Genomic DNA, 16,490 nt, shown 5'->3' on the forward strand with positions numbered 1-16,490 from the left:
GATGTGAAAAAATAGGCATAAATCTAGCTTACACATTTACCCAAATTATTATACGCCTGTTTAACCGAAGCTAATTTGGGTGGGTTTCTCCCATCCCCAATGTCACTTCTCTGTGTTTTACGTCCCTGACGAGAACGTCGGTCTCTTCGGCTGTGAACCGCTCCTGGCGTGCGCCTGGCAAATCCGCCGTTATAATAGCAATCCACCATGGAACAAGCGCGCCTGCTCTTAAAGGGAATGTGAGATGTCGCTCTGATTGGTTTATTTCACGTTATGCCGAAACCACACCTATGAATAATGAAGCTACTTCAGACCAACCCATTTTAGATTTGCGAGATCCGAGATCCGCCCACAAAGTTACTTGCGTTTCGCGCTTGATACTTGCGTTTAAATAGGGCCCTGACTCTCTCTCACAAGCCGAAGTTAACGTTCCTGCCGCGGCGCTTAAGTCAGTTCAGGTTGATAATTTAGCACTACAGTAATTTGCAGGTCCTGTCAAAAAGTTGTTGGTCTAGATAAATAGCTGTATTCTGTATGTTTGACTCGTGTACGTTAATTTTCTTCCAAATACGATAATTTTGAGCTTCTGGTATGATAATTGGACATTTCCAATCTGGCAACCCTGCTCTCCGCCATGATGCTATGTGTTGTTGGTTTGCCAGGACATTGCTATGCAGTTACTAAAGCATTGCATTTTTTTTTGTGTGTTGCTATGCAGTTGCTAGGGTATTTCGAATGGTTGCTTACTGGACATTAAAAGAACCAACATGTGTCTAAGTTCATCATGAGAACCAAAGGATAGCAGCATTAAATTCTATACATTTACATTGACATAGCACAGTTAGCTTTTCAAGTCTTCAAAATCAGATAATCAATAAAGGCATGACACTAATGTCTCGAGTTTCTACATTGCAGCAGCAGGACAGATGTCTTTTGGCCTAATGAGCTTGTCATCTTGGTCTACATGATCGGTATCACTCAAACTCAGTCTGAACTATTGGACTTTAAAGTAAAAAGAATGCTTGATGGAAACCCTGTTTGAGCAAAAACTATTTTAAATCTAAAACATTTCTCAGATATTTTTGCTTGAACTACTGACACCATGTGGTTGCAGTAGGACTGACATTTGGGGGCTACATCAAATCTCAAAAATATTTGGCATTAGAACGAATGAACTGCCACAATCTAATTTTCTGTCATTGTCTAACATAAGAAAAAAACAATACACTTCAATCAAGGCACTTAACCTGGACTTTAGCTTATAACACAAAATCAGTATATAGATCAAAACGGATAGTCTCCACTGATTTCCCTCAGATCTGCTTCTGAACTCTTGCACATTATCTGTGTGTGAAATGTAAAGATAACAGTGAGATATGGGAAGTTAGATGCTTCACTATAAGAACTCTGTGAATCTGTGAATAATTCACTGTATTTTTGAGGTCTGGAAGTATGTGGAATCAACTTCAGTATGCTATTTATAGTTAATCATGAATAATTGATTCATGGTGTGCCGTCTAAAAGGTTACAGATTTTGGAGACATTTTTTGGAGACAACCATCTGACATTTTTCAGCAGCAAATAAAAAAAAAAAAAATAGTACAAGCTTCTTATAGCAGATATATCATGTTGCAATACACTTGCATGGGTTGGTTGAATTCTTAATTAATGACATAAATCCTAAATGCAATCGTCTGGAGATCTCCTACATGCCAGTAGTTCCAGTGAGGAGTAACTGATTATCAGTTTGTGCTGTGCAGTGATGGTACGAAGGAAAAATTGGATGTGTTGAAGTTCATATGCTGAATTCCATCCTTCAACACCTCATAGGCATTATTAAAACAGGAGAGAAAGCATAAGTTTGCATTTTAAAAAGACTATTTTAACTATACTAGTACTGAAAATAAAAATGCATACATAATATACATGAAAAATATCACAATCATATATAATATAATATAATATAATATAATATAATATAATATAATATAATATAATATAATATAATATAATATAATATGCCTTGGCTTGGATTTATTATATTGTGTCTGGTAACTATAACTCCCTGTCATCCTGCCAGTTCAGTGTCAGAGTGTGTTATGCTTGCCTTTCCATGAAACTCATAAAAATCCCCCCTCAAACCTTTCTCTGGTGTCTACACAAATAAAATTCCAGACATTCTAGAGCATTCTGCAGGGATCAAACTAGCCAGAGGCAACTGTGTGAAACCTGACCCCTGCAATGGGACGGCAGGTCAGAAACTTCAGATCTGGAGTTAAAAATATAAAGGAGCTCACAAATTAAATTTGTGTATTCAGACTCAGATGCAAAGTATCATGCATTTCAGCATGATAAATCTAATTTTTTTTTTTTTTTTTATATTCCAAGTCCCTAACAAAATGGATGCATTTCTTGACAATATCTGAAAAATAATTGAGGTAAGAGTAAGGCTACTGTGATTAATTTAATCAATATTAATAATTGTGATTACAATGTCAAGGAAAGTATTTGTCGTAATTGTGCAGCTCTACAATGAATTTAAATGAGCTGAGCAAGCAGATATGCTGACTCACTAATTTCCACAGCAAAAATTTACTACCACAGGATGGCAGCCAAGTGCAGATCAAACTTGGAATATTATCAAAACATCCTGTGGTAATCTACTTTGTGGATAAATATGATTATTACTAGAAACATGGTCATGTCTACAAGAAAACTCTGGTAGAGCAAGGCAGGCACTAGCAAAACCAAAGTCGTGGAAAGATGAAATGCCAACCCTTAATGCACTGAAAGTCACTTGTGAGCCAAATGCACAAACGTTAAATGCTTTAAAGTTTCCTGAAACAGTCTCAAAACACTCAAAGTCTAAGTATGAAAGAATGGATATGGTTCATCCAGACTATACATCAGCATCCTGCCTTCCACAGTATGTTAAAGATGTCAGTGAATCACAAGAAAATTTGGTAACACTTTATTTTACAGTGTCCTTGTATTACATAAATTATGCATAATTACATGCAACTAACCCTCAACCAAACCCTAGTTCTACCCTAACCCTATAGTAAGAACATGTAGTTGTATATTACTCAGTACTTAAATATATAATTACACTGTAACAATGACACCTTAAAATAAAGTGCAACTGAAAATCCTCCACTTATATTATAGATTTATGGCACAAAGGAGGAATGTAATAAGCTGCTTAATAGTGTCAGAATCTTCCCTATACGCGTGCATGATGCAGATCAGAGGAACAGAGATAAGAGCACTGCAGTCTTCCGACCACACCCTTGCCTAATATTGTGTGAGTGTGTATGGTGTGTTACGAACTCACACACAGAATAACTGCTGCATCAGACCTATTGCAGCATGGCAGGGTCACATAGGAAACAGACTTACTGCAGGGTTACCAGACAAGCAGCTTTTTAATGAACAAAAAAACAGCAGACAGTAACATGCCTCTGAACGTGCTTTTCTGAAATAAATGTTCTACTTGAATATACAACAAGTACAGGACATCCAGGGGTGTTTTTTCCCCCCCTTCCAAGCCAATAGTTAACAATATCCTGAAAAGGTTTGGTAGTTCTCTACCTAATGACTCACACACGGAAAAAGCTATTTTTAAGCAAATAGAAGAAACCAGAAGTCTTTTATACGGAACTTCAACGGCACATCAGACACCTGCCAAGCAAGTAATACTCCTTGTGCATACTGGACTCTAGGCTTGTGTGTATGATACAAAACACTGTATTTGTCTACGCTAACACATTTAAGCCCACAGGCAAATACAGTTAGCGAAGCCTCTGCCACTCTTTATCCATCTGTAAATATTTTTGAGTGACTGACTATATGGTTAAAAGTAAAAGCTAGATATAGATGTTTAGATGTAAAAGCAACCGGCAGAATTATAGACAAATTTAAAACGACTTTCTGGATAATGTGTCATGTGGTGATGTTTAAATTATGCTGTCATTTCTGTGTGATTTAAAAAGGTATCAAGGTACACTCCTTGCAGTGAAGAGCATCTTTCTCCATAGACTGCAATTCAAAAGGTTGCCATGCTACGGTGTGTTCACATTTACAATTGTTCTGTGAATTTTCACTTGCAAAGTTCAGTAATTGGGAATTTTGCACTGATTTCGTAACGGGTTTAAGTTGGTCATGCAGATTTGCTGCGTTTACCAGTAGAAAGATGCTTGGTTTGAAAGTGACTTCTGTGTGAGTTGTGCTTCATATTATAGTAGATTATGGTATAGTTGAAACTCGCAAGTGGCTTTTTGCTGCATCTAAAAAACACAGATGACCTATAATGCTGTTTTATACTTTCAACTTTCTTCATAGTGTAATATTGCTGTTTGAGCATGAAAAAGGTCTGCAAAGTTACAAAGCACAGTCGACTCCAAACTGAGTTATTCCCTAAATCCCTAAGCACTGTTTTCTGAATTCCCTGAAACGCCTCAATTGTAGTCTTGAGTTTTCTTCCGTGAACATACACGTCACAATATTCCTCATTTTAAAAATTACCGTTCAAGCCATATGCAAAAAAAAAGATGTGAGGCCTGGTTGAGTTGTGCTAGTGGTGTGTTTCGGTTATTCCGAAACATGCTCGAAGAGGTTGACCAATCACAACATACTGGTACTGGTGACCAATCCGAGTGCACTGCGCTTTTTGGAGGGAGGGGCTTCATAGAGACATGAACTAAACAGAGCATTACTGACAGACTAGGAAAAGAGGTGCTGCAATAAGGTAAAATATGTGGAAGATGTTTTTGAACATTCAAGCATGAAAACCTAGTAGACCCCCAAAAAAGAATCAAGACAAAATCAACTCTTTAAAACTAATTGTTTCAAGTTTCTTGGCTTAAAATGTCAAAACCATACCTGCAATACGGATGACCGCTCTCTCTGCAGCGTCCAGGACATCTCCGGAGGCAGATTTGGAGCGTTTGACGCGCTGGTGTTTAGGGAGGTTCCATGGTAAGGTGTCTCCGGGAAAAGGTGAGGAGCTCAGGTCACTCGCACTCTCCTCCGATGCAGACCGCTCCAGTATCCGCCGGCGACCCCCTGAAGACATGACCTGAGAACAGTGAGACGGTAAACGTGAGTGTTAGAGGTGATTCAACATTAGCACACAATGCAACAGCAGAGAGCTGACACTCCTCGGGAGGATATAGAGGTTTCAGTTCTACATTTTAGAGCACGTCTTTGGACAGCTGCTGGCTGTTTAGGGTCACTAGAAGACGCTACAAAGCATATCACAGCATGTTTAATATTTATTAATAAAATCTTAAGAGACTACACCATAACTAATTTTGTATATTGCTATTTAACAGTATGGAAAAGATTTTCAACCTGTTAAAGTAGCTTGTAGTCTGTGAATATAATCAATGTTTATTAAACAAGAAATTGGGAAGTTTCTGCTCGCTTTCCTGAAGAGGGCGGAAAACCTTGTCGGAGACTGATTTGAGGGTAATTGATTACTCAGAAGTTACTAAGGCAACATGAAGGTGTTGTTAAGAGCATGTTTCAGTGGCCCCTGAGGAAGAATGTCATTATTGTTAGTAGTGTATCTGAATAGACTTCAGACAGGAGTAAAAATGCAGGGCGGTGATTTAGAGAGGTTACAAAGTCAGCTGGCACAACTTCTGTGACCTTTGTTGTCCTGTAGTGAATGTGAAAAGACTGGACCTGCATTTTTTTCTTTTGCTAAATATTCCCCGCACATTCTTGTATTCTTGTATTAGATGGTAATGCTTGTTACTTTAAAAGAAACTATACCAGTCAAAAGTTTGGACATACATTTCATTGAATTTATGTTCTACATGATCTTAAAAACATTTGCTTAAATGCCTAAAATTATTGTTTTCTGCCTATGCATGAATTTATTTACAAAACTGTAAAGTATTTTTTTTTTCATAAATAATGTCATTACAGAATAGCCTGAGATTATTTTTTAAAGTAGCCTAATGGACATTTTCATTCAGCAAGGACTGCATTGCAACATTAAATTACTAACAACAATAACGTTACAAAAGATTTATATTTTAAATAAATGCTGTTCTGTTGACCTTTTTTTCCCCCAAAAACATTTAATAAAAACTTATACAGACACAAATTTTTAAATGTAGGCCTATACATAAATTAAACACCCACACACACCATTTGTTTAGTTTGGACAACTATTATTCTAGAAAATAATGAGTTTGTGTGTCCACCACACGTTTGGTAGTGTTTACCACTGAATTATCGATATTTAGCCTACATTATAACACGGCCACTGTCATGTTCGACCTACGACCAGAACAAACGCACTACTAACGACTTTCAAATGATCTTATTATACTGACGGAAACGAACCCCTATCTTTGTTTACGTTTCACGTGCGCTGTAAATTTAACCGTTGTTATAAAAATGTCAGCGCGTTGCAGAGGCGCATATCATCATCGCGCGCAGAAATGTTCTCGTCATCATTGCTCAGCAGATTCAACGATGCGGCAAACACACCGAGCATCCTTGAAACAACTGCTTTATAACGGTACCGCGTCTCTTTACATCCAGCTGTTCACGCTCCCCTCTGATCTATCAACACGGCAATGTCAGTGTGTCCATGTAACGCTCCGGTTTAAACGATGCCAAACTTACAGCGTCCCGCCGGTGAATAACGCATATTCAGTGAAGCAGCCTGACTGCAAGATGCAGCGATAAGGAGAAATGTACCTGCAGAGTGGAACTTACCGAGGATGAATCCAGCACGAACGCGCCCTAGTTATGAATGTCAAGTGATTTTTTTTTACCGCTGGATGCTCTCTGGTGTTGTTTGTCCGTGGAGATGACGGTGCAAAATGCTGTGGATGATCACTGCTCGAGAGGGGAAAGGTGATCTATGATCTGATCTAACTTCGTGTTCCCCCCTATAGTGCTTCAGTTCCACACAATGGTGGAATGTCACTGGGTGTTTTGCACAATGCAACGATAGATTTGATCTATTTATGTGGGGGAGAGTTTATTGCTTCCCCATGAACAAATGCTCCTCTGTTTGATAAACTATACACAGTTGTGTGACCCAAAGTAATGCACCCTAACTAACTACCCCCTCAAAAGTGACTGAAACATTTGAATAAAAAAAGTTGTAATAGGAATTTGTTACTAGATATTGCTTTAATATCGACTTACTGATGCAAAATGAGTTACAAAAGAAACATGAAGCATAACTAAGTGGTAAAGCATCCCACTAGCAATGGCAAGGTCATACGTTCGATTCCTAAGGAAATACAAGTAAAAAGTAATTCATAATTACACACTCTCAGAAAAAAAGGTACAAAAGCTCTCACTGGGACAGTACCCTTCAAAAGGGTACTAATATGTACCATTTAGGTACTAATATGGTACCAATATGTACCTTTGAGGGACTAATATGCACTCTTTAGGTACAAAGGTGTACCTTTTGAAAAGGTACCGCCACAGTGACAGCTTTTGTACCTTTTTTTCTGAGAGTGCAGCTTCTATTTTAGGAATCAATGTTTTAAAAAAATAAATCCATTTAATGTTAGTTAAAACTAAAGTGTTACACACACACACACACACACACACACACACACACACACACACACATATATATATATATATATATATATATATATATATATATATATATATATATATATATATATATATAAAATAAAAGGCAACACTTTAGTTTTAACTAACATTAGGCCTATACTACGGGGCTGTTGAATACTTGAACTGATTGGTTGGCGAACGTTCTAATTATCTAATTATTTTCAGGGAAACACACAGCTAAAGTACATAGTTCAGGTTTTTACCGCATTACAGTTCCATATCACTTTGCAAAATGATTTCAGTTAGCCTATTTCAAAGGTCCTTACTGTGGAAGCTTAAAAAAGGTAATTGCGACTTTTTATCTCACAATTCTGACTTTTTTTCTCGCAATTGCGAGTTTAGAGTTCAGAATTGCGTGATATAAACTCGCAATTGAAAATTATAAAGTCAGAATTGCGTGATATAAAGTTGCAATTGCGTGTTATGAACTTACCACTTTATATATAGACTCGCAAGCCTGAGTTTATCTCGCAATTGTGATTTTATAACACGCAATTCCAAGTTTATATCTCAGGTCTGAGAATAGAAATCAGAATTTTGAGTTTATATCACAATTCTGACTTTATAATTCGCAACTGCGAGTTTATATCTCAGAAAAGTCAGAATTGCGTGACGTAAATCGCAATTGTGAGATTATAAAAAGTCGCAAACATCTTAATGTTTTACTCTGTTGCGGAATAAAAGCTTCCATATCTTACAGACTACAACAGCAAAAGAACAAAAACCCACAAGGACACTGACCAAGCAAATAAATATAGTAAACAATTTTGCGACAAAATAAAATTGTATTATGCACGGAAAGCACTCTCTTGCTCCCCGCTCTCTCTCAGTCAAACCAGTACGGACACAAACTCTCACAGAAACGTGTTGTCAGCGCTGCTCTGACGATTTTATCTGTAAAATAGTTTAACAAGCTACATGACATTTCTCTTTAGCGAGGTAATATCAGTGCTGTCTTTGAAGCAAATAAACTTACAGTTTCGCTATTAGTAGAGACACTGCTGCCAAACACTGTTGAGAGACACAAACTGAGGAAATTCACATACTGTACACTTAATATCTCTCTCTCTCTCTACTGCATTAATAACTGCAATAGTCTGCTATCAGTGGCTCAAGCCTCCGTTAATAGCTCTAAAATGACAGTTTGAAATTAGGCACGAGATTAGATGCGTAAGAAATAAGTCCTACACACAAGAGCATTTTAAGGACAAAAACTTGACAAATGTCTCGAAATACATAATCTGAACATATTGAGGTGAGGTAACCGTAGTATAAGCGGAATAATACACTCTGCGCCGTTGAATTGTTGAAAAATAATGAACACCGAGGTGTAACGGCCACTCCACGATAACCACCTCAGGTGTGCATTATTTTTATAATAATTCAGCGTTGTTAACATCTTTGTTAACTTTAGTTAATCGATGACAGGTGTTCTAGTTTCATTATCAATATACAGTAGTCAAATATCTCCTTGGAATCTATGGGTCCTTAAATGTTTATGCCACATTACATTAAAAGACCAATTATTTGTGGATCAAACTACATGTCTTTGTATGAAATCCTGAATCATTCTTTCACATACATATGCAGCAGCATTAAAGGCATTGGTTTTTACAGTTTCTAGCAGTCTCATTGCATTTTGCAAGCAAATAACCGAGCTCAGGCTTGACAACATCTTACATAACAGAAGCTTTTATACCACTCAATGGCTTGTAAGAAAAAAAAAAGGATAGCTGTTGCCATTGGCATGGGCCAGTTGAGGGAGGGGCTGCTATTTAACACAGCACCAGTCTCAGTGCCAGCTTCAGCCTATTGTGCACAATGAACACTAAAATTAACCCTCTAATGCACTTCATTAGGGGTACAAGTGAGTATTTTACTATGTTTGAAGCTGTTGGGTGAGACAAAATACAGAATAAGCTACTAAACATTTCATGAATTTCACTTATTGCATTTATCAAATTAGCAGATGCTTTTTTCAAAACTAACAAGACTAACTTCAATGCTTTTACATGACTCATCCTGAATGCAGCACCGCATTTAATTTTTTTTTGAAAATTTGCCTTATTAAATGCTCTATAGAATGAGAATGTCCCTCCCCCTAATGCCAGTTGCATCCAATCAACAATATCAAGTGGCAAATGATGGTTCATAGATGTAATGTAAATAAAAGGGTATTAAAGGGATAGTTCACCCAAAAATGAAAATTAGCCCATGATTTACTCACCCTCCTCAAGCTATTCAAAGTGTATTTGACATTCTTCTTTCAGTCGAATATAATCGGAGTTATATTTAAAAAGTCCTGGCTCTTCCAAGCTTTATAATGGCAGTGATCGGCTGTATATTTTTTTTGAAGTTCATCAAAGTGCATCCATCCATGATAAAAGTGCTCCATGTGGCTCCGGGGGTTAATAAAGGCCTTCTGAAGTGAAGCGATGCGTTTGTGTAAGAAAAATATCCATATTTAAAATTTGATTGGCTAAAATAACTTTAGACGGCTGTACGCATCGATTTACAGCGAAAGAGTAACACTCTTCCAGACCTCATTCATCTTTGGAACACAAATGAAGATCTTTTTGATGAAATCTGAGATATGCAACTACAGTACCACTTTGACGCTTCAAAAAGTTCATAAAGAGATAAAAAAAAAAAAAAATCCATATGAATTGAGCAGTTTAGTCCAAATTTTCTGAAGAGACACGATGGCTTTATATGATGAACAGAATGAATTTAGGCTTTTATTCATCAACTTTCCCATTACTTGTGGTAAACGGAAGCTCAAGCATGTTTGCTTGACATATGAGAAACAATGAGGTTCATTATGGACTGCAGATGTAAATTAGCCTGTGGCTAACTCTGGTACAATGCATCAAATGGTAACATTTATGTTGGAAATTGTACATGGTCCTTAATAAAAAAATATATGTGTTATGCCGCACGTTTGAACTTCCGCAAGAACCAATGAGTTCTTGTGCATCAAGCATGTACGGTTGAGCTTCTGTTTATTTCTGTATGCAAGTTAATTAATGAAAGTTTAATTAATGTGAGGAAGATCGGCACAATTATCACCATCAGAAAATGATGTTGAAAAATGATACTACAATATAAGCCTAAAGGAATTTTCCTATTGTCTTTCTATATGACTTAAGCCTGATCTCACCTGGTCAGCAGATGCTGAAATCACGGTACCAGGTGCGATGGTGACTTTCAGGTGCCGTTTGTTTCTTTTCCTCACTGTTGTAGATGGCTTCTCTCCTTTCCCTTCCTCCTTCTTCTCATCCTTTCCTTCCTTCTTTTCTTCCTCTTCTTCTGTCTTTTTCCCGTGTTTTTCCTTCTCCTTCTTCTTCTGTTTCTCTTGAGACAGAGGGGTTGCCAGTTTGATCACCCCGACGATCCCCTCATTTAGCAAAGCCGCAGAGACACTCTTGTCTTTCGGCTTCTTCTTCCGCTGAAAAAACAGTGAAATCAGCGTATTCATTTGCGTGCTGTAATAAAACCTGCAACAAGAACCACCTTCCAAATTTATGCAGGTAAAGGGGACTTTAGATGGATCCAAGTGGTCATATAAGAAAAGGCAACAAAGGGGTTATCAGTGAGTTTAGAGAATGTTCGGCTATTTCTGACTCCCACTGCCCGGATCACACAAAGGAGTCCTTATTCAACAGGCTGTGAGTGTGATTGAATCTGTCAGGTAGCCTACACAATTAAAAGGCCATTTCTGTTAGTCAAATCACTTTTTACATCATCCACGCAGGTACAAGAACATCATTCACAGTTTCAAGCCCTGAATCAAGGCTTTTTAATTATCCAATGTCCATTACCAAATGAGATTTTAGTGTTTGTACGTGGCACTTACATTTGCAATGATTTAACATACACCCTCACATGACTTAGAAAATCTACAAAGACTATTCACAGCATTGTTGCCCAGTATGTTGGTTTGATTGCTTATATTGTTCTCGTATTTGTAAGCCACTTTGGATAAAGGCGCCTGCAAAATAAATTATTAAATGTAAATTTAAATATCTAGACACATAGAGTGGACTCAAACTTAAAACTAATTGGAGCACTAAATTAACACCATTTAAAAACTAAAGGAGGAGAATGATAATATTGACGTAATAAAACTCCAACACATGAGGTACAGCCACCAAAAAGTATTTGGAAACTTAATTTCTTAATTTAAAATATATGAACGTAGTCATATTAGATAAAAAAGATCAAACCAAGCAGCACACAAATTATGCAAGTTTTCTCAGAACTAACTTTACTTTTCTGAGCCATTTTGCTTTATTTTTAACCAATAACATTAGAGCATGTACGTAATATATAAGCCACTTAGTGCGCTTGTTTTTAAAAATCTAATTCATACAATATTTTAAGTATTTAATTCCTTTTTGGTGCTACTGTATCTGCAAGGTATTAGATTTCCGAATCCACACAAAAATGTAAGAAATTGTATTGGAAAATAATTAAAAAGTAAAAAAAAAAAAAAAACTTCAATCCAGGATATTGCGGTATCCAGAATAAATTATTATGACCTTAATTTGTTTGACCATCTGCTCCGTAAATTGCACAAATAAATCTAATTCATAAACTTGCCTTTTCTCTCAGGCTGAGAGATAATGACATTTGGATCTGTTTTTCTCTCTGTCCACTTGCAGAACAGGGGAGGAAACAGCCTTTTGTTGTCTTATAACAGTGAGCAGAGACAAAGTGTCTCCATTCATGCAGACAGAGCTATCACAGACAATCTCTTTCCGGCAGTCTATCAAACCAGCATGAACACAACAAACCTGCACTGACGACTGATCCATAGACTCAATAATCCATGCCATATACATCAATTAATATGTACTCATATTTTGTAAACTTTAAGGAAGAATGCTCAGCTGTTTTTTACTGTGTGTATCCATATATCAAGTAAACTGTGAGGTTCTGAGATGTTTTACTTGCATATCAAATCATTTAACAGCATATTTAACCACAAACAATGAGTATGTGGCAGAGTATTTTGCCACATAATAATTTTTGGATCTCTGAAAAGTAGCTGAAAATGCCATTTAAAATGTCATCATGGCTTGTTTTACAATACTGGCCTCTAGAGGCTGCTGGGTAAAAAGTATGATCACTAGATGATGACTAGCATGCTAATATTACTATTTAAACAGTAGTGTGGTGTAGTATCTGAGTAAATGTAATTAGTTACTGCACTTAAGTATCTTTATGGCTTCTTTGTACTTTCAGTATCAAATATATTAGCCACTTTTACTCAACTTTACTTGACTACATTTGTAATTACACATTTTGCATGGCACCTAACTTTTTCTGCAGCAGTTTATTTCTATTACAAAAGAAGCAGTATCACCATCTACAGGGCATTGAAGGTACTGTATCTTGTGTGTTTTGCCCTTACTCACCCACAGCTGTCAACAAGGCAAGTGCATCAGGAAGTTGTTGAATCGCAGGTGTTTCATTTATGAGAAGATTACGTGGCTACATGAGGCTGAAAACTGCACATCCAGTGCAAGTAGGCTTTAACTCTAAAGTAAACCAATACTCTTCCTAATAAGTGTCTTGAAAACTAGTGCACTTAAAGGGATAGTTAAAATTCTGTCATTAATTACTCACCCTCATGTCGTTCCAAACCCTAAGACTTTTGTTCATCTCTGGAACACAAATGAAGATCTTTAGGTGAAATCTGAGAGCTTTCTGTCACTTTGATGCTTCAAAAAGTTCCTAGATAAAACTAATCCATATGAATTGAGCAGTTTAGTCCAAATTTTCTGAAAAGACACTTGAATTAAGGCTTTTATTCACATATAAACATTCATCAATTTACACATCAGTTGTGGTAAACGGAAGCTCATGCATATTCGCTTGACATAATATGAGAACCAATGAGGTTCATTCTCGTGTTACACAGCACGTTTGAGCTTCCGCAAGAACCAATGAGGTTAATTCTTGTGTGTTACGCAGTATGTGTGAGCTTTTGCAAGAACCAATGAGGTTCATTCTCGTGTAACGCAGAATGTTTGAGCTTCCGCAAGAACCAATGAGGTTCTTTCTCGTGTTACGCAGCACGTTTGAGCCTCTACAAGAACCAATGAGGTTCTTTCTCGTGTTACGCAGCACGTTTGAGCTTCCACAAGTACCAATGAGGTTCATTCTCGTGTAACGCAGAATGTTTGAGCTTCCACAAGTACCAGTGAGGTTCATTCTCGTGTTACGCAACATGTTTGAGCTTCCACAAGAACCAATGAGGTTCTTTCTTGTGTTACGCAGCACGTTTGAGCTTCAGTAAGATCCAATGAGGTTCATTCTCGTGTGTTACGCAGCACATTTGAGCTTCCACAAATACCAATGAGGTTCATTCTCGAGTTACACAGCACGTTTGAGCTTCAGCAAGAACCAATGAGGTTCATTCTCGTGTGTTACGCAGCACATTTGAGCTTCCACAAATACCAATGAGGTTCATTCTCGAGTTACACAGCACGTTTGAGCTTCAGCAAGAACCAATGAGGTTCATTCTCATGTGTTACGCAGCACATTTGAGCTTCCACAAATACCAATGAGGTTCATTCTCGTGTTACGCAACATGTTTGAGCTTCCACAAGAACCAATGAGGTTCTTTCTTGTGTTACGCAGCAAGTTTGAGGTTCAGCAAGAACCAATGAGGTTAATTCTCGTGTTACGCAGCACGTTTGAGCTTCCGCATGAACCAGTGAGGTTTGTTCTCGTGTTACGCAGCACGTTTGAGCTTCTACAAGAACCAGTGAGGTTTGTCCTCACGCGCCAAGCCGGTTCAGTCGAGCTTCTGTTTATGTTCGCTGATCAATGAGTATATGTGAATAAAAGCCTAAATTAAATCTGTTTATCATATAAAGCGATCGTCTTTTCAGAAAATTTTGACTAAACCGCTGAATTCGTATGGATTAGTTTTACGATATCTTTATGAACTTTTTGAAGCATCAAAGTGGTAGTTGCGCAGCTGTCAATGGAGGGACAGAAAGCTCTCAGGTTTCATCAAAAAGATCTTCGTCCGAAGATGAACGAAAGACTTACGGGTTTGGAACGAGTGAGTGATAATAAATGACAGAATTTTCATTTTTGGTTGAACTTTCCCTTTAAGACACACATATCAGCATCATTAATTTGGTAATAGATTGATGACGTACCTGGCTCTGATGTTTTGTCTTTGACTTTTTCTCCATGGCTGAAACAGAAACACAGTATTAAATTACATAAAGGAAGCCCCTGTGGAGAATATTAAACTCTATGAGCTCTGGCCAACTGAAATACTAATTACAAATGAATAATGACAAAAGCTCCTCAACTGTGTGGCATGATATTGATTGAAACATTTCAGTACATACACATGAGGAGGTTTGTGTATTTGTATGAACAGTAGGTATGTTTGTGTCCAGCTGTCAAAACTCCTGTCACAGTAATCACTCAAACAGCAAGTTAGAGCCTGTTTGAACCTTAAACCCAAACCTCAGAAAGAAATAGTCAAGTTACGTGAACTGATTCTTCACTCTTTCAAGCTCAAATGCATGTCAGACCCTCAATGTTTCTGGGCTGCTACATTTGTGAAAATATAGGAATGGGTTTCATTTATTCAAAGAATACATTGCTGACAGTCTTCACTGAAGGGCTACAATTATACATCTGATTTACCAACAATTGCTTTGTGGTCTTTCCCAAGTGGGTTTTTTAAAGCAATTCAGATCTTGGTTTGGAAATAGCCAAAATCTGCAAAGGCTGCCATTGCGTAACATCCCAGGGAACATATAATTTAGGGATAATGCTTGAAAAAATAGTAAACCGTGATTTGAGGATACAGAACGCCCCTTCAGATGACGTCAAGCAAGAGTGAACACACAACTCAACCACTTTAGCATCCTGTGCCCACTGAATGCAGCCAGTCGGCATTGTTTCCACTTTAAACACTTTTTTTTTACTTCCTCAAACAGTCTGGAATTCCTTCTTATCTGGAAATAGCTGAAGAACATCAATAAGAACTGATTCCAGATCAGCTGAGTGAGAATAAAAGCAGCTGTATTACCTGAGAGATATCCTTCCAGAGGGGAGGTGGAGCTTTGGTTACTCCAGCAACAGAAGAACAAGCTCCAGACCAGGACGGTGGCCAAAACCAGCACGAACACCCAGAGCAGCCGGGCCAGAGCCGGGTACTCCAGGGCCCAGTCCTGCAGCGCGTCCATTCTTAGCCACTTCTTCCCTTTTCCCTCTCTGTCTACTCCCTCTTTCCTCTCGTCTAGCTCCTGTGGCTGCTTCTCAGTGGCAGATGGGCAACAGCTGTTTAAGGCCACAGCCCACGTCAGCTCTGGAGGAGTGCGTATACGAGTGTGTACGGCACTCGCAACCCTGCCTGGAATATCCAGCAGCCACTCCCAGGGCAAAACATCTCTCACTCACACACACCCTCAATTCACTCAGGCTCCGAGACCTGTTGGTTAATGGTAGGTAGGAGCAGAGATATGCACCCGAGGCGGTTTAAAGCGACAACATAGTTCACGTACTAGGAGTGCGTGTACAAACCCAGAGATCATAGATGTAGTTAATGTAAACAGTGGCCTCAAAATGTATTTGGACACTTGTCACACTTATAAAAAAAGATCTTGAGGGGAAATGATTACATACATCTACTCAAAAAAGACTTGTTTAGTCATTGCTAAAAACGCTGAGAAAAGTGAAGTTAGTTCTGAGAAAAGGTCTCCATTTTTAAGTGTGACTTCACTTTTGCGGCTTACTATATTCGTAATAAGGCAATTTCGAGATGTCTTTAAACAACTATGCTTACATAAAAAAAAAATGTTAGATATAATGTACTTGTATTGCAAAAAAGC

At 37.8% G+C, this 16,490-nt stretch overlaps 1 protein-coding gene across 1 annotated transcript in view; it reads right to left on the bottom strand.

The window, feature by feature from the left end:
* LOC307162838 (uncharacterized protein) overlaps positions 1–15,972 on the bottom strand; it is a 40,115-nt gene extending 24,143 nt beyond the window's left edge. The window contains exons 1-4 of the mRNA XM_079878538.1: positions 15,689–15,972; positions 14,799–14,836; positions 10,781–11,068; positions 4,882–5,077 (exon numbers count right to left, since the gene is read on the bottom strand). Coding sequence (XP_079734664.1) covers positions 4,882–5,077; positions 10,781–11,068; positions 14,799–14,836; positions 15,689–15,845 — 679 coding nt within the window. The 5' untranslated portion in view covers positions 15,846–15,972. The remainder of the gene's footprint in view (positions 1–4,881; positions 5,078–10,780; positions 11,069–14,798; positions 14,837–15,688) is intronic.
* Between the last annotated feature and the right edge of the window lie 518 nt (positions 15,973–16,490).

The sequence above is a fragment of the Squalius cephalus genome (assembly GCF_949319135.1).
Source record: "Squalius cephalus genome assembly, chromosome: 8".
NCBI classification, from domain to species: domain Eukaryota; kingdom Metazoa; phylum Chordata; class Actinopteri; order Cypriniformes; family Leuciscidae; genus Squalius; species Squalius cephalus.